The sequence below is a fragment of the Neolamprologus multifasciatus genome, chromosome 4 (genome assembly GCF_963576455.1).
Source record: "Neolamprologus multifasciatus chromosome 4, fNeoMul1.2, whole genome shotgun sequence".
NCBI classification, from domain to species: Eukaryota; Metazoa; Chordata; class Actinopteri; order Cichliformes; family Cichlidae; genus Neolamprologus; species Neolamprologus multifasciatus.
Window position 1 is genome coordinate 24,740,249 of NC_140442.1, and position 24,520 is coordinate 24,764,768.

The following is a 24,520-nucleotide window of genomic DNA, read 5'->3' on the forward strand; positions in this document are numbered from 1 at the left end:
AAATAGCAGGTCGGAGACACTGAAACACCAGAGAGAAAGGCACTATCCAGAGAACAAGAAAACAGAAACCAGTTATACAAACACGGTAAACATGCACGCACACACGCACACAGGACCAGACATGAAATTAAAATGACAACACCGTGCTCACTGCAGCACAACTTTGAACGAAAAAAACCCCCCCGACAAACAAAAAAACAAAACAAAATCTTTTACATCATTTACAGATGATCTCTCAAATTGAAGCATAAAAGACAATCTCAGGTTTCTGAACTGCTGATCTGTGCCAGCTGCAGATCTACACTGGTGATTATTACACAACGTGATTATCCGAACTCAGCCTCTACGCTACGTGCATGTATTACAAGGAGGAGAGTGTCTGCATATGCATGCATGAAATGAATGTGTTTGAATGTGTTAACTGCCTCTACATATCCTCATTCACCAGTCTCTTCACAAATAAACACTAATTTCTTTTTATTTTTGCTGTTTTTTTCTCTCTACAAGTCTTAAAATCCCTTGCGTGGTTGTGAAATTCAGTTCTCCGACCTAGCTTCCCTCATGTTTGTGTCTATAGACTCGGTCAGCTACATTCACTGCCCTGGTAAAAAAGAAAAATGGCTGCAATAAATATATTGGCTTTCGGAAAGGTTGCTGACCTTTATGTACAGGGCTCTGTGTGACAGCTCTTGCAGCATTCATGGCTCTGCTATGCTGGTCAACATTAGCTTCCTGACAGGACTTCTTCAGAGAATCGACTTTACTTTCTCTGCATTACAGACAAAAACATTTTTCAAATGGAACTTGTGACCCTTTAAATGTCATGTGGTTTTATCTGAGAGCCCTCAGATAATGTAAAGGTTAAAAAAAAGGAAACAAAATTGACAATTCATCACATTCTAGAGCTACTAGGTCTTATTCAGACTGACAGAAGATTGAACATAATTTACAAATGGAAAAAACCCCAAAACAATTTGTGATGAGAGGTAAAACAGACAAACACATACAAATATATAATATATATTCTTAAAAAAATGACTTCTCTCTATAATTGATTTATTTATGCAGCCTGAGGCTGATGTACAATTCTCTCGTGCCAATGATCTTAAACATGGAGACTTTATGTATTGTTGATGCAATCATCTTTTCCTCTCTTCTTTTTGTACATTTCTAAAACAGTTTCTTCTTTTTTTTTTTAAATTTTATATATTTTTATGTATTTTCTTTTCTTTAAAACAGAGTTAGGATTCATCAGTAGGCTCTTCATTCAGTTGATTAAAACAAAAAGTGGCAAAGAAAGCAGAACAAAAGAAAGGCAGACTGTTAGGAAGTTAAGGAGGAGACAGAAGCAGCTGTGGGAGCGGTTGAATCATTTGGTTATCTTCACGGTTGAAGCAGGACGCTAATGTATGCTGCATCTAGATTTCCCTCAAAGACAGTTCGGTCCTCGCTGAGGCGTTCACTGTGAACATTCTCAGCACATATAAAAGTTGAATTTTTTGCTCAGCTGTCACCCACACAGCGTCGCCCACGACAGCGTTGCTCCTGTCATTTTTATTCTCTGTCTTTCAGTTGTTTGCGTTCTCTTTGCTCCCATTATCGTGGGATGGCCGAGAGAGAGGTGGGAAGGGGGTTGGGTTTGGGAAGGGTGGGGTTCAGATGAGATCGAAAACGATGATGATGATGGTGGTGGTGGTGGTGATGGTTGCTGTTGTGGTGGTGGTTGTTGTTTACATGGTCTGACTGTTTACATGTTCTGACTGACAGGCGTGACGTAGTTGCGAGGGAACATGCCCGTTTGGCCGTGGCAGCCTCCTTTCCACCAGTTGGGGTCAGAGTTGTCCAGGACTTGAATGAAGTCGCCGCGTCGGAAACCCAACTCGCCTTCCTCCTGGGGGTCAAAGTCGAAGAGCGCCTGCACATATGTGGGATTCTGCGGGATCGAAAGATGATGGTTAGCAAAACTGCAGCAACGGGGATGCAATAAAACTAAAGAAAAACACTAGAATCCACACTGACTGTCAACTGTAAACGAGACAAAATTCATGTTCTGAGCACCCTACACCCTAACGCCACAATAACAGACAATATCCATGACTACAACGAATTAAATCAATTCTGTGAAGCTTCAAAAATCGACAGTTTCCTTCATTTCATGTTCTTACAGTCTGCTTTGTGATCTTTATGAAACCTCTGCAGTCTGCAGCTTTTGCTCACACACACTTGCTACCTCACTCTGTCCTCTCCCACTACCTGCCTCCGACACCCACAGATACACTTGACTCTGTCAGTCTCTCTCCCTCTGGTTTACCTGCACCTTCTTCTCATCTTTTTAAGTTTGACTCATGTTTCCTCTTCATCCTCTGTGCAACTAACCCTGCAACATGTCCCTCAGTCTGCAGCTTTACCGCATCTAACACCACTACAAAACCACTACTGCTAGTTCAATGTGACATCAAGATTCAATCCGAGCGTCCAAACACAGCTGCACGTTAACATGCAGGGTTGTCAGAGAAGAGATCACGTGTTACAGAAATAGTTGCTAGATTTTCATCTGACCAATGGCTGCCATCTATGTGGACATTTTTAATCAACCTTCTGACACAACACTGACAGCTGTGTGTACGTATTCTCCAGTGAAAGAACAACATAACACAGAGTGATCAGGCAAATCGTGCATCTGTATTACTCATCTCCAAAATATTAATGCAAATGATCTAAGCAAAAACATGTCCTCAGAATACACACATACAAATTTGAGGGACAGTTTTCCTTCCTGCTTCAACATAACATTTCAGTTTTACTCATATACCTTTAAACAGTCAGAAATCAAAACAACTACCTCCACTCACACATGTGCACTGCATGATGTGCAGGTGAAAATGAAAAGTGCACAACTACATATTGGTCTTAATGGTTCTGCCCTCATGTGCGGTCCTTTTAAATCCGAACACTAAGATGCTAAACGCATGTCTGTGTCTAGAAATATCTACGTACAGTAGTCTGTCAAAGACACTGCACCGTGGGTTTTTTTTAGCGTTTTCTGCACCTTGTGCTACTGTGGTTTCAGTCTTTTTTTTTTTTGGGGGGGGGGGGGGGGGGAGAGAGAGAGAGAGAGAGAGAGAGAGAGAGAGAGAGAGAGAGAGAGAGAGAGAGAGAGAGAGAGAGAGAGAGAGAGAGAGAGAGAGAGAGAGAGAGAGAAGAAAAAGACTTCCAACCCACAGCTCATTTCGCTATGTGCGTGTCACGTCTTACCTGGGGGACCTGCTCTATATCTCGAAGAAAGATCTGCTGATTGCGGGAGACTGAGTTCAAGCGGTGGTATTCCACCAAGTCATTGAGGGAGTTAAACTTCACCACCCATAGGAAATACTTTCCAGCTCCGTCACGAAGAACCTTGAAGTGCTGGACATCATTTCCAAACCTAGAGAAGGTCACAGAGGGGACAGTAAGCGACAACGTCTGACAGAAGTACCTAGCTGCCCTGAAGGCAGTGCAAATTACACATACAAACCACCACTTATCAAATAGGGTTGTCTGACAGCCTTGTAAGTATTAGTCAAATGAATCAACATGCTGGTAACAGATTGGCATTCGTTCCAAAGCAATTAACTGGAATCAGAACAGGTCAGACAGTAATTAAGATCCATATCTTGGCATCAACTTTACATGTCGCCTACTGTTCTTTCCAGAAGGACAGAATGAACAAAGACAGACAAGAGGAAATGTGTGTGTGTTGGCTGTAAAGTTAAGAACACTGAAGGCTCCGGTCCAACATGGCAAACACTGGCCACTGGAGGGCATCACTGAGACTTCACCAGAATAGGGAAGTGGCTTTGTTGATGACTCAAACATGCCAAATATGGAAACTTAGGAACCTGATCAAATGTCAGGAAACCATGTGCTGATATAATGATAATAGTAAACTGTATTTATAGATAACCAAGTGTGATACTAGTTGTTTCTATGTGATACTCACTTCACAGACAGAGAGAAATCCCCCGGTGCACTCTCGCTCTCTCTGATGAGGAAAGCGCCATCGTGCCTCTGTTTGTTTAGCATCTCCTCTGCTTTGGCACGGGGAATCTTCCCAAAGAACCACCTGGAGAGGCAAGCAGAGAGGACTCAGTGTCACATGACCGATGATACAAAACACCAAGCTCTCCCAAAGGTGGCAGGCTTCGAGCCCAGTTATACAGGGAACAAAATATGACTGAGACTACATCCATTGAAAACAAACAAATAACAAAAAAAGCAACTTTTACTTTTTACCATAAACAACATCCTACTGAGTCACTTTGAACCCAGTCTGTGGAATTCGGCTACACAAATCTTTCCTTTTAAGAAATGACTAAAAACATGTTTCTGCAAGCTTAGGTTTAACACACACCGTTATTTATAGAAAGTTATTTATAAATCTGTATTGTAGGTCCCTTTTAAAACCTTATCTGATAACCTTTTACAGTAATATTGCGCAACCTCACTTGACTTTTGCATCCACTAAGCCAAAAGCGGTGTTTTATGAATACACAACTGAAGTAAGGGGAACGTTACGAGCACTTGTCAGTCCCATCTTCAAGAAAGGAAAGTGATCTCCATATTAAAATTAAATATGGTACTGTTAATGATAAAAGGGACTTGTAGACTTTCGTAATCTTTCTAAAAACCACACATGAAGAGCAATGAAAACACAGCTTGACCTCAACTCTCACACTGGCTTAGAAATGAGTGATTCAATCTGAGGTTTTGAGATGTGTTTATTGGGTTTTAAAGTGCACTCTTTTTTTTCCTTTTTACACACTTGAACACAGGACAATGCTGGGATAATTATTCCAGTAGTCATTTCTAAAATATAGCAAATCTGTTTACCGTTTACCAATCGTTAAATCTGTTTACTAGTGAAAATAATGTTTGGTTAGAGAAGCTGGGTACAGCACTTGCTGTCCGCTACTGTGTTCTATGCAAATTTATTAGACTATTAGCTTATCTAGTCCTACACAGATTCTGTACAAACAAGCTTGCAGGGTTAAGTCTGTTTAGGGTCCAGGTTGACTGAGTGGGACAGGCTGAGAAAAGTTCAGGGCTGCAGTGCTTCTGTTGTGAGTGAAAGCAGCTTAATATATCACAGTGAGTGAGATTTATAAAGACTGGCAGAGAGAGGAAGAGAAAAATGGGAGACAAAGCAAGTGAAGGCTTTTTGCTTGTGTAAATAATTAAAAAGTATAGTCAGCCCAAAGACGAAATCTTGGCTCCTTTACACATCGGTGAAGATCAATAATGTAATGGCCAACTCTTAATCTGCTTTGTATCAGGCTTGGCAGGACAGTGAGCCCGTGCAGAGTCCCTTTCCCTATTTGATAAAAGTAATAGCAGAGCAATTACTGGAGCCAAGAAAACAGAAGCAGTGGCATCAGAAACACGTCCACCTCTGTGAGAGGGAATTATTGAAACCATTTGTGTTCTTCCATTATTACATAACCGCATGGATAACCCACAAAACACCATTACTACTGGTAAGAGAAACAGAAATGCTCTTCTGCGAACTGCTGTACAGCACAGCTGTGTGTGCATTTCTGTTGGGGAGAGCGAGTGCCTGGTGCTTTGGCTCTTTATTTTCAAAACAAAGAAAACTCGATATCACTGCTGTCACTACTATTTCTACTTCACTACTGTATTGAATAGTTTCCATCTGTAAACATTACAGTAAATATACAACCTGGCTGTCTTTCTCAGTGAACATCTGACTTGTGCTGAGTTGAAAGTGAGAAGTATGTACAACTTAGTAAGCTTGTCATGTTGACATTTACAGAAAGCAACTGGGGAACATATTCAGCAGTTTTTAGGTTCAGATGGCAGCAGATTAACTGTGTCTGAGAGGGTCTGCACAATATCTGCTCACAGCATGCTCGTTATGAAGCAGATAAGGAAACATGTTTTTAAAAAGGAAAAAAAAAAGGTTTTGGCCACACTGTTGAGAACCATCATACAATTATAATTATTATTGATGGACTGAAGTAGTACAGAAGCATAAAGCCCAGCTGAAAATCGATTCCCCATAACAATAATACAATTCTGCAAACACTTTAGTATTGTTGTTAAATCTGTACAAATGATAGGCAAACACACACTAAAGAAAAGGCTGATCAATAAGATCTCCTTTGAAAGGCACATCTGATAGCAATGCTGCAGTAGGTCAATATTCAATTAACTGTAAGAGGCCTTGAGCACATTAATAAAGAGAGAGCTAATTTGGCACTAAGCACAGGTCCAGAGGTAAATGTCCTCTTGAGGATCAAGCCAGGAGTGATCTCAAGGGCTCTCTCTCACCCTCACACTCGGTCAAGTCTGCTCAGGTTGCATATCACTGAACAAAAGCTCCCCTGTTCATGCTTCAAAAACCAGTTAATATGTCCAGTTTAATGATTTGCTATGAAAGAGTACAGATGCATAAGTGACAATACTTACGGATGGGGTTTCATCTGTATGTAATTCTTGGGGATGAAGCCTTCTCTTCCATCCTGCTCTGCCTTGTACCAGTTTTGATCACACTCTTCATTTAATACCTGGTGTTGGAAAATAAAAAATAAAACAAAACAGAGGTCATTCAAGTCTAAATGTCAACAAATGAAAAGCAAACTTATAAACTGAGCCTTACGGCAACTGGTTTAATTTCCTGTTATGTCAAGGTGGTGATTGTACTGCATACTAGAGAAGCTTTTGGTAAATATTAGCAAAGTACAAAAAACACTGAGGCAAAAGCAGCCTGCAGCTTAAAACAAATGTAGCTTCAACCATAGATTTAAGCTGGCAAAAGAACAATGAATGTGCCCTAAACTTTAAAGCTATAGAAACTAACAAGCCAGTAATATCAGAGAGACACAAGACAGCTGTGAGGCCATTCAAGTCTGACAAGACAGAACCACAGTGCAGGTGTGCTGGGCTTGTGGTTCAGCCATGTGTGTCACAATTTAATGTGCCTCTAAATGAATGCGTGTGAGGGAGGTCATGCAAGAGAAAAGGAGGGGAAAAAAAACCCAACAACCAAAAAATAGTATTTGGGCATTTCCCAATGTTAACCGCAAATCTTAATCTAAATAAATGTCACGTCACTTGATCAATTATTATTATTAGTCAATTACAGAGCCTACCAGAAGTTTCATACATTTGTCTCCAATTCAGTGCAATGGGAGTATAATGGTAGATAATGACAGCATCATGCTCGCCCTGACATGCTCTAAATGTGCTCAGATGAGACACCGTTTCCTGCCGAGTAGGAAGGGGGGGGTTGTAGGTGTTTCACAAATATTAGGAACATAACTGATGACAAATCTAACTGCAAAGACAGAACATCCTCATTTTCAGAAGCTACTTAAGAAAATATCTGTGACAGCATGTTGACAATTGTGCAACGATAGTGTGGCTTTTAACACAAGTTCTTTCGGTTTGTAACCCTGATTTCTGTGGGCAGAGTCTGTCTCCACAATGTGTGTGAGGAGCACGCTACAGAATGCTACTGAACAATCCCCTGTGTTACGTTTCCTAACTGTGTTTGTACTCCATTCTCAGCAGCACAACGTGTTACTCTGAGATCATCGCACTCACATCTGTGCCATTCTAAACAACAGCAGGGAGGAACAAAAATTACTCTCAGTGAAGGGAGATGTAAATAAGGAATGCTCACGAACGTTAAATCTCAGCCAAATTGTTGTAGCCAAATATTAGTACTGGCCAATACTGGCATGTTGACTGAGATCGGCATATCAGCAGATAAGATAGCATTCAGAGATATCAGTGGCAGATATTTATCTGGCATGTTGCATAATTCTGCCCTCGCTAAATGGTTAACTGTGGGATGAAAAGCTGAGAAATTTGAAAAGGGATTCTTTGTTTCCCTGACACAAAGGGGAAAACTTATTTTAAAACTCAGAATTTTGGTGCTCCCCTACCAAACCTTCTTTACCACTTCACCACTGACTGAAACCGACAATTATAGAGATCTGTAAATAGCATAAAATACTGAGCATCAGATGCCCTGTAAAATAGACCCCAATAGTTGGGTCTCCTTATCCTTGTGGAAAAGCCTTCGCTGATAATTTAGCTTCAAATATATAAGTTGAAGAATTACACTTCATCCCTCCTTAAAGTTAATTATGCATTACATAACATTGGTACCATGTTTATGCTTTCAAGCAGCATCTTGACATGTAGCTTTGAAGGAAACTAAGCTCTAGCTTAGAGTCACATAGCTTTTATGTGAATGACAACACAAAAAGGATTCAAATCCTATCCAAGAATGACTTGTGCCCAGCACCAGCAGTGCATAAAGCCTGAAATGAAATAAATATGTGACACACATGTTACACAACCAAGCTGTCATTTGTTTGATTCTTTAAGAAGCTTTTAAGTAAAGCAGTACTGGCATTAAGCTCCACTCTGTCATCCAGTCAGAAATCTCAGTTGAAGGATGGTTCAGTTCTGAGCGAGTAACGTCTGCTAAAATGCCCCCACTATCTTGGATCAGACTTTCTTTGCATAATTTGGAGAAAATATTTTTAGCTAGAGTATACACCCCATCCCTAATGCAGCATCACACATCAACGTGTCCCTCTTTTATAGTCACATTTTCCCACTTTGCTGGCCCCCTCCCCTCCACTTAAATTCACAATTTATCCTTTGCCCATCCCCAGACAGTTGTCTTGTTGGCCCGGTGAGTGATGTGGGTCTATTTGCCTGCAGAATGCCAGCTGTCCCTCAACTCCCCAGCTGCTAACCCTGCACAAGACCAGCATTACTCAATGAGGGAGTGGCTTTAGAGAGTGAGGAGAAAAAAAGAAAATGCAATGAAGTGTGGGAAGGTAGATGTGTCCATATTCGCATGTGCAACAGTGGATACAGGGAAAACTGTAGTACAATGAAGTACAAGAAAGAGTGACTGTTTTCCCTAGTGAATGTAGCACTGTCAGAGCTACAAGTCAAAGGGTCTTAGCCTCTGGGATGGATGCAAGCACACAAAACTGGCCTTTTAAGAACAAGCCTTTAGAAAGACAGACTACCCAGACTAATACTGTGTGGCATCATTCAGTTCTCTGCAAACACAAAGCTGAATAGTTACTGCAAGTGGAGCATAACAAGACAAGACAAAAAGGTGTTTAATCTGGTGGTAGGCTGTATGAGATTTTATAGCTTCTAATACAAGTTTTTCCAGGTCATCCTAGGTCTACAGAAAAATTCAGATCATAAATGTAAGACTAAATCCGAGAACAATATCCCAGTACATTTTATGGTAGGGAAAGTTTTACCTGAATCACAAAACTTTATGATAGCAATGCAAAGGAGTGAGGGTGGGGGTCAAATCAACAGAGCAGATCTGGGGAGCACACATTCATGCTTCCTAAATAATTGATCACAAATTACTGCATGGCCCAGACTATTGGATCAACTGACAGAAATTTGTAGAGCAACACTAGCAGACTAATATGCAGAAATCATACCATTAACTGTATCACTAACAGCCAGGCCATGCTCAACTGAAACACTGTCAGTAAGAGAAGACTTAATGAAAAAGTCAAAAGCAAAGACTGATTATTACCCACAATATCTTTGAGATATTGGGAACTCCAAGTCAGTTTTGTAATACACACACTCCATATACTGTACATGGTCGCATAAATTGTTGACTCACAGGGTGGATCATTTTGAGACAGAAACAGCGCCCAATCATGAGCAACATGTGATGGCGCGAGTGACTGATTTGCCTGATCTATGTATGATGAAGTAGAACTCATCCAAGAAATCAGCATACAGTGTGCACCCTGTGGTCTCAGCAGTGCTGCGTATGAGGTAGAGGTGCCAAGAAATCTTAGTTGTCTTCTTCCCATCTACTAAAAACAAACATTAAAGCAACAAATACTGTAGGAGTACAAAATGTGCTCTTGTACTCTAGTGTAGGATGAAGAGTTGCCAACAAATAAGAAAGGCAATGATTCATCTTCATGACCCAGGCTCAAGCCCACTTGTTGGCAAGCAGGCACTCTGCTGAAGCACCCTTCAAACCAAAGCAGCATCAGTCGTGCTGTTCAAGTCACCCTCCACTCTGACCCCCCTCAAGGAAAAAAAACTTTCTCAGCTCGATTAATTGTTGCATGTAGATTCATATGAGCAAAGGAGACTGAATGTGCAACTGAAAATGAAACTTGAAATGGCATTTTACATTTCATTTTCAGCTAGGTGACAAGATCACATTAGATTCAGACATTAGAAACAATGGAGCCCCTTCACAATCAAATACAGTAAAGTGTAGAGTAGGTTACAAATATATTTACTGGAATTAAAGTTTGTCACTTGTGAATCATGTCTCTTTTCTATCACTGTAGAGACTGACTGTCTGCTAGACACTGCAACATGCCATTAGGCCTCCTGAACTCAAAAGTCTAGTCTATGACTAAAGTTAATAACAGAGCACTGAGGTTGCTGCATTATACTGTATGCTTTAGTTTTTTCTTATACCTGTGAGAAAATAGTTAACAGTTAAAAAATGCATTCAAATCTTAAAAACAATTTAAATTATCTCCAAAGTTCAAGCAGCATGTCCCCGAGTCATAGAAAACAGTCTGAGAAGCTTTTAAACTTTTTAAGCAAGGAAGTAAAATCATCTCATGTAACCTGAAGATGTGCTCGACTTTGTTAAAATTATAGGACCTCCAGCCACAAAGTTACCATGGTGAATGTTTAAAGAGGGAACTAACATGGTCAAAAAACTATTTATTAGTGGTTTCCATTTGAATGCTTCTGAGTTGGCTTTCAAAACTGAAAGAATGGCAGTCCACGAGGAAAAGCAGAAATAAAATATTTGCAAGGTTGGCAGTTTTTTTGAAACCATAGAGGAGACAACCACAGCATTCTGTCTGACTGTGCTTTTTTTCCTGTCCAAGCTGAGCAAGTATTGTGCCATTGCATTTCTGTGGATGATACACATTCCCTCCCCTTCTCTGAAGATTTTTTTTCCTTTGTAATCCGATTGAACCACAATAGTTGTATGAGTTTCTATTTGAGACACAGGCAGGGGATTATCTCCTCCACAGCTGCCACTATAGACTCCCTCCTCCCCCAGCTCTTTCCATCACACACTCTAAAATAATATACAACTTCCACCCACAAATTTAGAGCACACTATAGATGAATAAATGTCATGGCAGTCCTCAACTATTAATTTAGCATGTGTGTATAAAATAAAATGTACAATACAGTGAATAAATCCATGTCATAATGAGGCTTGCTGTGTTTCAATGCCCTTTATCTTCAGAGCCCAGTCATCTTTACAGAGGACATATATTTAGACTAATGTACAGAAAATGATGCCACATAACAGGATCTCTTCACTTATGCATAACTAAAAAGGGCTGATGTTTTAAAAATAATTTGCCCTGCAGCTGCTAATGATTAAAAAACATAAAAATGTCAATGTACAAAAAGGGGAAATGACAGAAAACATAATAATGGAAAACAAAATATAACAAGCAAATTACACTTGAATGTTTAAAAGTCTTTCACCTCTTCGCCACACCATCTGGGCAAATTCAACACTACAAATGAAAAATATTAAATTCGAGCCACAACATAAGGACAGTGAAGTCGATGGGACACAAACCCATCAGGCATTGCCATCAGTGAATGTCATCTTATTTGCTGATAGGCCAACAGGCGCCTTATAGGCAAATTCTGTCTGATAAATCCAAGTATCCCTAATGAAAACTTCAGAAATTAGGTACCAAATTCTTCTGTTATGTGCATGACATTGGGAAAGAAAACTGTTAACCAAAAGCTGCTGTGACTGTCTATCAGAGGGCCTATACAACAATAGAGTCATCTGTTCATTATTGTGAGTATTTGATATGGAGTATATGTAACGATTGCATGGAGATTACCTTAAATCCCAAGCTTTAAGCTACAAAATGTACTTATGAAAGAAGAGAAGACACATCCACAATGACGATAGCATGAGTGGAAATGGTCATATAACCAAATACTGGTTAATACGAGAAAGTGAGGTACACTGGGATACACACAGCTGCTGCAGAAAAAAATACAAGTTGCTAAATAAAGCACATGTCTGCAAAGTCCACACAGGATTGCAATAAATCAGCAGCAGGGATTACCTTGGACTGTGGGTTAATCTCAATGTGCAGCAGGTCAGAGAGGGGCCCAGACAGAAACACAGACACGCTAAAGCTTCATCTGACCCTCACAGGCCAAAGACTAATGGATCTGCCATTGGTTCTAATGGACCTGATAGAGACTCATCTGTTTTCTGACTGCACGGCACAGGATAACCTTGGCATACTTCAAATATTGCTCGGTTATCTAATCAGACCACAGAAAATTAGCAGTTACAAGAATAGTATACAGTTTTAATAACCAAATTCACTGTAAGTCACGGGTAAGAAGACACTGAACCAAAGCTAAGAGCCTACATATATTTTTTATTATTATTATTATTACTTTTTTTTTTTTTAAAAAAGCAACCCATTTGAAGAAGAAGATCATTTCCTGAAGTTTAAGACAAAATATTATTATCATCATCATCATAATAATGGGTAATTTCATGAACAAACCAAGCTCATTTCAAATCAACATGGCAGACTCTATAGATATAATTGTGCAGACAAAACTGAAAAGGTCAGGAAAAGCAGAAGCCCGAGTGTATTATTAGGGTATGCATAATAGATTGATAGTGTGTGTGCCAAATTAAAGACTGTGCACAGGATCCTGAGATAGTCTTTAGAATCACCACACTAATGCATCACCGACCAGATACCCTACATCTGTTTTCAAAAGAGAGATAACAGTACTTTGAGACCGATGGAGCGACAGAATTAAAACTTCAGCAGATTTAGAGACGTTAAGGGGAGAGGGGGAAAAAAAGAAGCTCAGAATGAGTTTGACCTCTTTTGCTCCCAGCAGGGAGGTAGCAGACTTAGAGCAGGGCAGGCAAGAGCCAGGAAGGCAATGAGTGTGCCCTTGATGCAAAAAGACACAGATTACATTAGATTCTAATAAACAAGGCTTGAACCACTATTTTAATTAAAACAATGCTCTAGGTCACTACCAAATGTGGAGCAACGATTACAGGGCAGAAATTGTGCTTTCAAACACTCATTACACATCTAACCAGAAATAAACTGAACCCTGATATGTTCTCAAAGTGCTTTTACTGGCACATGGGGAATAACCAGTTTACATGGACTGAAAATCAGCAAATGAAAATAACATTGGTACAATGAAAACAATGTTGTTTTCATTGTACCAATCTAGTATTCCTTGGGAAAGAAACAGAAACAAAGTTAAAGATGGACGCATTGTGTAAAAGGTAATGAAGAAAAAGAAATCTTTATCATTTCTGGAATAATGCATCTAGGATATGACTGTCAATAATGGAGAAAACCCATACAGAATCCATACATCTTTTTAAAATCATTAGAAAGGACCCTGTCGTGATTAAACTGATTTTATTATACATACATATATAAAAGTAGAGAAGGAAAGCTCTTTCACACCAAGATGCTATTTATACCAGGTTTAATTCTCAGTGCACTCTTCCTTCTAATGGATGGAGCGTAAAAACCACAGATCTGTTGTGCAGTAAAGAGACGTGACAGTTTAGACAATTGTATCTATTAATAACAACTGTTGCACTTGAAGCAACAAGATTAGGCTAGTTGCAGTCCAAGTCCAAGGTGACTTTTTTGTTGTGCCAGTGAATACAGGTCACCATGGTCATATCAATTTTTGTGGGCCATCTCCTATGCTATGCACAGTGGGAACAAAAGCTGAGGACACCCAAAAGGGGTGGAGGACAGAAAGAGAATAAATTATAACTTTTGGTTTAAATACAGCTGTCAGTGTCTTTATGGTGCATCATCAGGGAGTGATGTGAAGATGAGAAATAGCGAGACCTAATTACAGCTCTAACTTAACACTCAGAGGGAATGACTAGTGAGAAAAAAAAAGGAAAGGCACAGGATCAGGCAGAGAGAGGAAAAACAAGAGAAAAAAAAAACAGTGTGACAAGAGAGACCAAGAGAGCAAAATAGCTAGCTTGCAAGAAAGAGACGGAGAGGGAGAGAGAGAGCACTTTGAAGATTCACACTCCTTGTGATCAGCTTAGGAAAAGTCCTCAAGGGCAAATCACATAAAATGAGGCCATTTCTTTTTCAGAGCAGAGAGGCTATGTTTTCTTCTGCAAAGTGCACACGTTCTTTTTTATGTGGTACCCTGTGAATTCACTGAAGGCTGCATCCAAGGGTTGTTCCGAAATATCTGCGACAACATCTAACCTGCACCTGCTGTGCCACTGAAATGGTTGGGGGCATACAGAGAGAAAAAAAGATCAATTATATTATGTATTGTTAGGATAGATTGATAAGGGTTTTGATGAAGGCTTTTCCGTTTGTGGAGAGGGTGACATCAGTAATCAGTCAAGAGATTTGAGCTGGCTTCATTACTACTTTGGAAGACTGATTTAATGAGCCACACAGATTGCCCTTGCCGATTACTGAGCTAATGTGAGTCTATGATGGCCACATCTTTAGGGTATACGCACATTTCTTTTAGCAAATACAGACGTGTAAGGAGGAAGTACCTATTTAAAGTAAGCATGGTCAACACTACTATCTCTTTATAAAGGGGACTCTTAGTTCACAGCTACAAACCGGAATGAGTGTCCATCACCTGCACTATCAACCATTTTTATTTCAGTGCAGTTTACTTTAAAGGTCTGCCCTTTAATAGTTTTATAACAACTTACTTTAATTAGCCACTTTTGACAGCTTACGATAAACCGTGTACTACTGTGCAATTAATTACATTTAATGATATAGTATTACATTTATGACCCCCCACCCAAAAAAAAAAAAAAAAAAGACGTTGCACTAACCTACTTTCTGCTGTCAATCACACAAAGCAAATGCCACGTGTCGCCACATTACATGTTGTCTACTCAGTCCCAAATACTTTGTCAAGTAGCTGAATATCAGTTGTGAAAGTGTGACTGCTGCGTATGGTCTACAGATGGCTCTTAGCACAGACAATTTATTGCACTAACAAGTTACTATCAAGCAAGGCCACAGAAAAGAGGGAAGGAGAGTGCCAATACAAGAGAGCAGATTTCAACTCAAGTGTTAGCTGCAGGCATAAGAGACTAAGTACACCATGGTCATTTGGGAAGCCATCAGCTCAAAGTGTGCACTCGCTGGGTCAACTGTATGTGAACTGTTCAGACCTGATGTTGTGTATTGACTCTGAACAATGACAAAGGAACAGGACAGGAAAAAGGCTAGTTCAAACACACTTTCCTCCATTACTAACCTTAGGCAATATTTGCTCATATAGTCCCCCCCCCCCCAGCCTTATCTCTATCCATTGGCACCAAACAAATGTGTGCTGTCACAAGAGGAAAGTGGTAACTAATGTTGACTCCCTCAAGCTGACCGCTGACCCTTTTTGACTGTTACATTATGTCATTCATGAATGCAGTAATGCGCCTAGCTCTTCCAATGACTTGTAGAATTTAATATTGGTTGAGCCTTAGCCTCTAGAATGCTTTGAATAAAATAACTTTACATCGCATAGATTATATTGTAATGTCACTAATGGGATTTTTTCTTTGCAGACACCAGTTACAAATTGTACTTTAAAGAAACATTAATGATAAATTGACTTAATCGACATAACATTATTGAGAACCATTTGAAATTGAACAAAGAACAGAAAGGCAGAGAACCAAATAAATATATTTATCCAATCATTCTCTACAGAAATTCAACACTTAATCAGAAAATAGCCTGCTCCTGCACAAATCGGATCTCAATACATGCAGTCTCCGAGACGACACAGAGATCCTACAAGTCTCTGGCAGTGTAAAAGTCGGATTTCTATTAAAACAGCATGAATTTATTGACCCTTAAGCTAGTCATAGTCAAATTCAGCACTGGTTTACAAAGATGGCCAAGAAATACACAGTAAAGCGCGGCCAACCTAAACCCAATGATGGAAAGGAAAATAAAAATAGTAGTATTTGGATCCTGAGAAATCTTACAACAGCTCATCAGTTTTTAAGTTAGACTTATGATTTCAAAATATTCAAGCATTAAAAGATAGCACTGATACATTTTTTTCTCCATTTAGTGGTCAAGAGGACAAAAGGAAATCAATTCCCTAACTTGCGACGAGGGTGTCATTAAGCAGCAGAGACTGTGAGAAAGCAGTCAAGTAACTGGCTAAACGCTCCATCTTCCTTTATTATGTAGCTCCTAAAAGAAGAACAGGTTGTTGCAGAGGGGTATTAATAGAGCAAATAATTTGACAACAATTCTACAGTAAGTATGGTGAGCACCTAGGTTTATCTATGTCAGAAAGGGCAACGCCTGTACTTTTCTTTGTAAACTCAGTGTTACAGTGTAATACATGCACACTGTGCTGCTGGAGTTTGCTGTGGAAACACAGGAAGTTGCTGGGGGTTGGAAGACATATCAAACAGGATGTGAAAACAGCTAAGCTTTAGTATTAACAAATCATATAGATGCATGGACATGCTAATAGGCCAGACTAGACAACTTTACCACAGACTAAGCCAAGTATGATTTAAAATAGGTTTGGGGCACCAGGACAAAGTGGGTGGGTGGTGATAATACAGTTCTTTGAATATAAAACCACCTTAATATTCAGATTACATCAAAACCAAATGTTGTGATCTAAATACACCCAAAATTTAGAACTTGTGAGTAAACAACAGCTTAAACATATTTAGAGAAGACCTTCATGTAGCTAGAGGAAACTGACCTGATAAGGGAAATATATGAAAATATGGTGAGGAGTGTTCACTGACAAATGCCAAAACTTAACTCATTCTATTCACAAAGTTTCTTTCTTTCAAAAGGAAGTTCAAACTGCAGCATATATCATCAACCCTATGTGTCAACAAGTCTTTGAATGCACACTCTGTATTTGATTTCTCAGCATAATAAAATATTAGTCCTCTCTTTTGTTGGCAGATACAAGACATACAATTTAATTAATGCCTGAAATGTGATACTGACAGAGTAGCATAACTTGAACTCTTGCCTACAAATTTAAAACTTATTTATTTAGTTATTTAAAGTGTTGTCAGAGCATATTTTACAGTTGCAGTTCAAGGATATTTTAATGGGAGACAATTCTGTAAACTAGGAGGACGGGCAAGCTTTATTTATTTATTTACAGAAGAAATGAGAACAAGTGCGCAGTGCTCAGGGCAATGACCAGATCTGACTGTAGCCTCCTCATGCATGCTGCTTTGCCTCTAGATGTAATTTCTGACACAGAAAACTGACTAAAAGACTCCTGTGTCTGCGTGTGTGTGTTGAAAAAGTAAAGAACACCAACATCTGTAACTGAGACAAGAACCACAGTTAAAAATGACACAAAAATGCTGAAAATACAGCAAGCTGTCAGATATGGTATCTTCCCCTTTTTTGTCTATGCATGATGGGAAATCACACTGTGAGACCAAGCTAGTCTGCACTATGCAAATTTGTCATGGGCCCACACACAGCACACTTGTACTGTGAGCCATTTTACACATAAAATCATGCCAGAGAATTATGAATATCTGAAAACACCTAAGGATGGGTTTAAGTCTAAACGACTAACCTGTCTATACGGTCAGATTAAGAGAAGTTGTAACGATGAATTGCAAGGCTAAAACAGGAAGGTTGTTGTCACAGCTTCGTCTGCCATTTGTTGATAAGGAGCAAATAAGAAGAACAAAGAGTCACAGCCTTCACTTTAACAGACAGTAGTTTATAAAATGCATTTAATTTTAGGTCGCTTCTTTAAAAGAAAACTGTTTATAACAAATACAACAACAAAAAAACAAACAAACTGCAAAACAAATGTTCTGTGAAGAAACACTGGAAGGGTAGACCATGTCTTATGTCACTCTATTTCCCAACTTACTTACCTAAAAAAATGAGACAACTCAATGTTGGTGTACGACTCCATGCTGCAAATTACTCAGAAGCCTAATAGGGAACCAGATGGGCTAAACACAGTGCTCACTAGTTGGCTGACAGTAATAGAATATGACTTCTAAATATCTTTGTGACAGTGGACAAGATAAGACTCCTTTTAATGTGATTAATATTCTTAAATGGGTTGCTGTAACAGTATCAAGAATGCAAACAGAAATAGCCTAACAAGGGGCCAGCCAGTTTATGCATTAAAAAACAAAGAAGTAGTATGACTGACCACAGTAAACCACACTAGTGAAAAATAATCATTCCTAAAAAATTTGCATCAACACACAAAACTGAATAAGCTTTTTTTTTTGCTGTAGTATGTCATCATTCACCACAACTTTCATCTAGTTAGAAAACTTTAATTTGACGTACTGATTTGAAAATGAGCCATTGTGCCAATTGAGTTAAAAAGTCAGCACATGTGGTGGGTGTTCAGGCCAAAGCATCTTATGATCCAAATGCAATTCTAATACTAATAGGATCCCCCCCCCCCCCCCCAAAAAAAAAAAACCCCACTGAAACACCTTTAGTACAGCTAGTACAGGAAAACCATCTCTGCAACACCATCATATTAGGTGTGTATTAATGTTATAGCAGCTAGTACTAGAATTTACCAGTAACATTAAGTCAAACAGGCAATTCAGTAAAAGACTACTGATTTTTATTCCAAGTATATCTGGTACTGCACCCAGAGCTCATACACCACTAGATGATTATTTTGACATTTGTGGTTAAGAATGTTTCCTTAGATGAGACGCTGTCTAAAAACGCCAACGTGAGGCCACCATCTCCGAGTGATACTGAAAATGGTGTAAAGTTAAGGATGCTACATACAAGCAAAGCCTTAACACAGGGCTGCTCTCTCATGAGTGGGACCCTTTGTCCTTAGAGCAAAGCTGTTTAGTATTAGTATCAGCAGCCAGATAGCACTGGTGATGGAAGCAATGGAGCCCCAACTAATATAGTCCACCTCAGAAAGGCTCTCTTTATATGTATGAAGTATGCTGTGTTGCATCAGGCAAATCAATGTGTTTAACAGTTTAGACCTTCTCTCTCTTTTTTTTTTACAGTAATGTTACCAATTAAGACGGGAATTTGGTATTAATGTTTAAATAACTTATGTAATCAAACTGTTTGGCTCAAGGCTGAGACCAAAGATCAGAGTCAGGTAGCCAGAAAGAGACAGACCAACTTGCGCATCTTCATTTACAGGTTTAACATTGTGCCACTTGCATAAAACAATTTTTTTTTTAAGACTGATTACTAGCTCAATCACAAGTACAGGCTTAACTGACAGTTATCAACGGCAGCCACATAGTTACATCATTAATATCCAGCAGGCTCTGGAGTGAAAAAATTAAATCTAATACTGGATTCTTGGACTAAAAGAGATTGTAGACAACTTAAAAGACAAAAAAGATTTGAGGACACAAGCTGAGACCACTACCATTAGACTTTTGTTAGACTGACCCGGAGCAAGGCTTTAAGGCTGGAGCTGATGAACCGGATTTGCACAGTCCAGTGTGACAGCTGCTCCACATCGAGCCTGTGAAAGCACAAAAATGTGTCCAGTGTGACCCTGCTGAGTGCTACACAAATATCCTGAATTGACACTAGGCCAAACGTGGACTGGGCTGTGGCCTCCACACCTAGAAGCCAAAGATGACGGCCTCTACAATTCAATGAGTTAACCAGTGGCAGGACAGGGCCTTTCCTTATCAGGAGAGGCCTTGGAAAACGTTCAGCTGACTATTGGAATTCTGTTGCCTAAAAACACCCACAGGGTACACACAGAAGAGGATGGGGTGAAAAGCCAAAAGTATTACAGCTAGAGACCAGTATGACGACCTAATCATCTTTTTGTGACAGAGGCTAGTTCAGGCTGCAGACACTCTCTAAATCCAAGGGACCAGCATAAAGATGGATGAGTAGACAAAGCCTTTAAAATGCTCAGTTGGTAACATCCTGCCACTGGATAACATCCAGGACTGCGGCATTCAAATTCCAACTTTCAAGGGCCAGGCCAAGGCAGCAACATGGACTGCGTGAAGGTGGTAAATCTCTCATCAGGTCCTGGACAATTGAGAGGCTCATCCATCACTCTATTTTAAATCTCAGTAAGCGGTACAGTGCACGATGAACTTATTTTCACACTACAGCAGAGATGGTGAGGACAAAAGCGATGAGACAACCCAACCCTGAAAAATCCCCCCATCATAAGAAGCCAGAACCCTGCTACAGAGATGACTGTGGTGAGGTCAAGTAAACAAGAAGGCAGCTCTCAGTTGAAAAAAAAAAAAAGTTCAAACACTACGTGAAGCACCGGATCACCCACCTCTCACACTGTGACACAGTAATAGAGGGAGGTCTTATTGAGCTCCAGCAGTGCAATCAGTGCAGATTCTCTGAGGCTCTTTTCTCAGTTCTGTTATGGCCCTCTGTCAAATTTCTGTAGTAAATTTCAGCTCACCATGACACTAAAGCTAAATTCTGCTAGTATATTTGGCTAAATTTGTTTGACAAAAGAGCTTGCAGCAACTGCAGCCCAAGTTACACAAGCATCAGATATTTTCCAAATGAAAACTAGGCAAATTAATGGGAACGATCTTGATGAGGACAGCATTCCAAAACAACCATGTAACATTTAAAAAGCGCTTTCAAAAGAGTTTACTCGGCACAGTCCACACTGAAATAAAGAAATGTGCTCAGTGACATGCTCCTCCACAGGTCACATAACTTAAGATTATATACAAACATTACTTAAATTCCCTGAGTTAATGCCAATTAATCTCATTTCAGTAGTCATATATGCATTTTGAGATTCTGGGCTCACTAAAGCTCAACAAAGCAAGTAAGACATCAAAGTGGAGCATGCCTCCGTGTGTGTGCGAGGGTAATTCAGTGAATGACAGGAGTATGTTCCCCTTTATCGCAAGTTTCCTGAGGGGGAAACATTTAAAGCTGAGACTAATGTACAACTACTGAGGTGAGTCACAAAAGAGGAAAAAAATGGGATAAAAGGGGATGAAAGAAACTGGGGGGGGAAATCTACCAAAAATCATACCAATTCTTTCATTCAATTCCACAAAAATGAACAATTGGTCCTATGGGCAAAGCAGCCAACAAATGATTCAGATGAAATATGGACACTGCTAGGGGCAAAAATTCATCCTGACTTTCTTTCCCCATTTTACAGTCCTTTTCTGTTGAGACAAACTGTATTACGTTTATTTCTGTAGCCTTTATAACTGTGCACTTACAGTATAGTACCCCATGGTCATCAACTAGTGTGGAACAATGAATGAGAACATGAATAGTTTTCTTCAAATTTCGAACCTGCATACCCGGTGGGCACGAAAGTCAGACATTTTATATTCTTCAAAGACATAAATAACATATTTTATGCATTATGGGGAATGGAAAAGTAAAATCTAAGGTTCGAAAATTACAACAGAAAAAGGAAGAAGAGAAAACAAAAACCCCTCAATAAAATGTTGCCATATGTGTTCGATTTTTCTAAGTGTCTTTTACAGAAGTACGTGACTTTCCCAGTCACTGATGCATGTATTTAATGTTTAATTATGTAAACTGAAAGAAAAAAAACATTTCCTATTAATTTCTTGGATGGAACTCATCCATCTGGTGAAAAGCTTGAGATTTCTTGACAAGACAGCTGGCAGTAGAAATTAGTGAAAAAGTTCAATAATTCCTCATCTCATATGCAAATTTAATAGAACTTATATTTAGCTCAGTGTTTCCTAATCCGACTTTCTCTCTCCCTCCAGGCCTCTCCCCCTCCTGCTGTGATAAGACGTCTTTTCAAGACTCTCTGCTCAAATCTCTTTTTCAGGGAAAACGGCACCCATTCCCCTGACAGAACCGTCAACTTGTCTGCCAAAGCTGACTGCAAAGTAAAACTAAATGATAAAACAACAAAATAAAAAAAACTCAAAAACAACCCCCCACTCCCAATAATAAACTCCAAAATTGGCATGCTGCATGTTATTGCCCCTAATTTCATTCCACCTATATCACAAAGCAAAGCAGACCTTGCCCACAAAAGCAATTTACTGTGATGAGGAAGACTATATTACTAGTCCATAAAAGAAACCTTTACAGCTTTTATCTCTTATTGTGACTTCTCAGAAGTCACATTTATTATGTCCATTTACAATAATTGTCTCTTTGTAGACGTTTTCTCTACCATTAGAGGGCTCTAACCTTACAATATAAAGTACCTTAAAGCAACTGTTGCTGTGATTTGGTGCTATAGAAATGCATTTAATTGAATAATTCATGATTTTAAAAATAGAAGAAACATTTAAGCATAAAGGTTATGCCATCAAATGTAATTACCAAGCATATAATCACATGATAGTGGTGAACTTTGGATATTGAGCTACATCCCAAACTACCTGATGTATTAGATTTTGTTTCCTTCTATAATAGCCCACTACTGCCGAGATTTCGCTTTATTGGCACTCAACAGTGCCAGTAATGGATAAAAACAAAACCTTAGGGCAAGAATACACCTTACAGAGTTTCATAATTATGAGTAAAACAGACAAATCTTAAACATTTAATGCTCAAATACTTGTCACTGACCTTGAGGACATCTCCACGTTTGAAACTAAGCTCATCATCAGCAGTAGCTTTGAAATCGTATTTGGCAATGGCCTCCATGGTCCTTATAGCGTGCTGTAAAACTGCTTATCTGCAGCCGTTTCAGTGACTGAAGAGAAAAAAAAAAACTAAAAAAATGTATCCAGGCTTCTGTGATCAAATACTTTCTCTGAGTCTCTCCTCCTGTCAATGACCCGTTCCTTTAGGTTTGAGACCTCACATAAAGGTGGCAGAAAGGTACCTGCAAAAAAACAAACAAACCAAAAAACCCCAATGTGAACAAATATAACTAAACAGGCAAATGTTAACCCACGAAGCAAAATTAAAATAGTCTATATTGCATTTTTAGTCTTTAAATTTTCACTAAAAATGCATACTGGACATACGATTCAACTTTATCCCCATTTGACTTCTGAACAACCTCCAAAACACAGCACAATTCCATGACCAGTGGCAGAGCTCTAACCAGAAATTATCAGAGGATAAGGGAACAAAGTTCACTCCATCGAGTGTCAATTTCAACAGACCTTCCAGACAGCCAACCACCTGGCCCGATCAAAGATAAGACGGTGGTTACTTAAGTAGAGATGACAGTGATACGCTGGCTAAACCTATGGCTATTTAGTTAAACAGATAAAGTTAAGCTATCTAATTAGTTTGCTGCTAATATGCTACCGTACAGCCCTGATGGGCTTTCGCTAATACAACCGTGCGTCTAATAAGGCCTTTAAACCTGACAGTCCACCAGATGACCACAGAGGAACAGTAAACGGATGAGAAATCATTTTTTCCTCTTTTGAAAATCTGCATTTCCTTTTTATTTTTGAGAACCTAACTGTTAGGCAATAACAAACGACACATGACATATTTTTCTAGAGAAAACGAGTTGCCGTCACCGGCTCATCAAGTCCAAAACGTTACTACATTCGCTTTCGTTTGTGTCTTTTGCAATAACAAAACGCCAAACAACTCATTGCTAGTCAGCGTTACCGAAAACAAAAGAACAAAAGGCATCGTCGCTGTCAGAGGTGGCATTAGGCTTAGTATTAAAAAGGGAAGCTTGAAGTCCAAAGGCAGACTGTAGCTAACCTTAAACATGACAACCTTCTCACATGCCCATATTATTGTGAAAATTAAGTGGAATTTTTTTCATTTCAAAAAGGGCATGAAGAGCAACAGAGTATGGTTTTATACAGCTTTTTTCTTTTTTTTTTAGTCGCGCTCGAGTGAATCGATTCCGTTCCAGCCAACAGACTGCGCCCACTGTTCTAGAACGCTACAGCTAGCATGCCGGCTAACGGTCGGACAACAATAACTGCGATGCAGTATGGTTATCAAACCCGAACCTCAATTCTTCCGCACCGGACTGTCTGACATCGACATCACTTAAAGCTCGTGGCTGGTCTGAAATAAGTGTGGGGTGTTTCTTAGCACCCGAGGCCTACTCGCTAGTTTAACGCTAGCAAATGTGGAAAGGAAGAAAACATCTTTTTTTTTTTTTTTAACATAGCGCAAGCTGTTATTGCTACTGCTAGCCCAGCTAACGTTACTGAACTTCACTAAAACAGCGTCATGAAATAAAACAGTACACAACTTTTGAGTTGACAAAACGCGTACTGAAAACTCACCACTTTAGATATTCCGTTTCGATAGTGTCACTGTATAAAAAAAAATCAGCAAAACTCTGTCGTGTAATTATCCACTCCCTGCTTCCTCTAGAGGCAACCAGCAAGGTACGTGTGGTGTCGCTTACACCCGTCCTAGAAGCCTAAAAAACTAGCCACTAGCATAAGGTTTATGACGCTCATTTCCGCTTCCTTCCAAAGAACTGGGAGGATCTGCCT

General features: G+C 39.5%; 1 protein-coding gene and 1 long non-coding RNA gene across 2 annotated transcripts; both read right to left on the bottom strand.

Moving 5' to 3' along the window:
* Nucleotides 1–359: 359 nt before the first annotated feature.
* grb2b (growth factor receptor-bound protein 2b) lies at nucleotides 360–24,459 on the bottom strand. Its single transcript, XM_085157292.1, has 6 exons — nucleotides 24,305–24,459; nucleotides 22,659–22,917; nucleotides 6,466–6,563; nucleotides 3,980–4,102; nucleotides 3,256–3,424; nucleotides 360–1,933 (listed from the first exon to the last, which is right to left on the bottom strand). The coding sequence occupies exons 2-6, from the start codon at nucleotides 22,734–22,736 to the stop codon at nucleotides 1,748–1,750; spliced, it is 654 nt and encodes a 217-aa protein (XP_085013418.1). The 5' UTR covers nucleotides 22,737–22,917; nucleotides 24,305–24,459; the 3' UTR covers nucleotides 360–1,747.
* On the bottom strand, nucleotides 12,047–22,652 carry LOC146520574 (uncharacterized). The gene is made up of 2 exons (XR_014873754.1): nucleotides 18,565–22,652; nucleotides 12,047–18,525 (listed from the first exon to the last, which is right to left on the bottom strand). It is a non-coding gene; the product is annotated as an uncharacterized LOC146520574 (long non-coding RNA).
* Nucleotides 24,460–24,520: the final 61 nt, after the last annotated feature.

Bases quoted from the DNA above. Each gene is read 5' to 3' on its own strand.
- grb2b (XM_085157292.1), bottom strand. From the start codon at position 22,736: ATGGAGGCCATTGCCAAATACGATTTCAAAGCTACTGCTGATGATGAG. The intron at 4,103-6,465 runs GTAAGTATTGTC...TTGCCTCTCCAG, and splicing joins ATACAGATGAAACCCCATCC to GTGGTTCTTTGGGAAGATTC. The intron at 1,934-3,255 runs GTAAGACGTGAC...TCGATCCCGCAG, and splicing joins ATATAGAGCAGGTCCCCCAG to AATCCCACATATGTGCAGGC.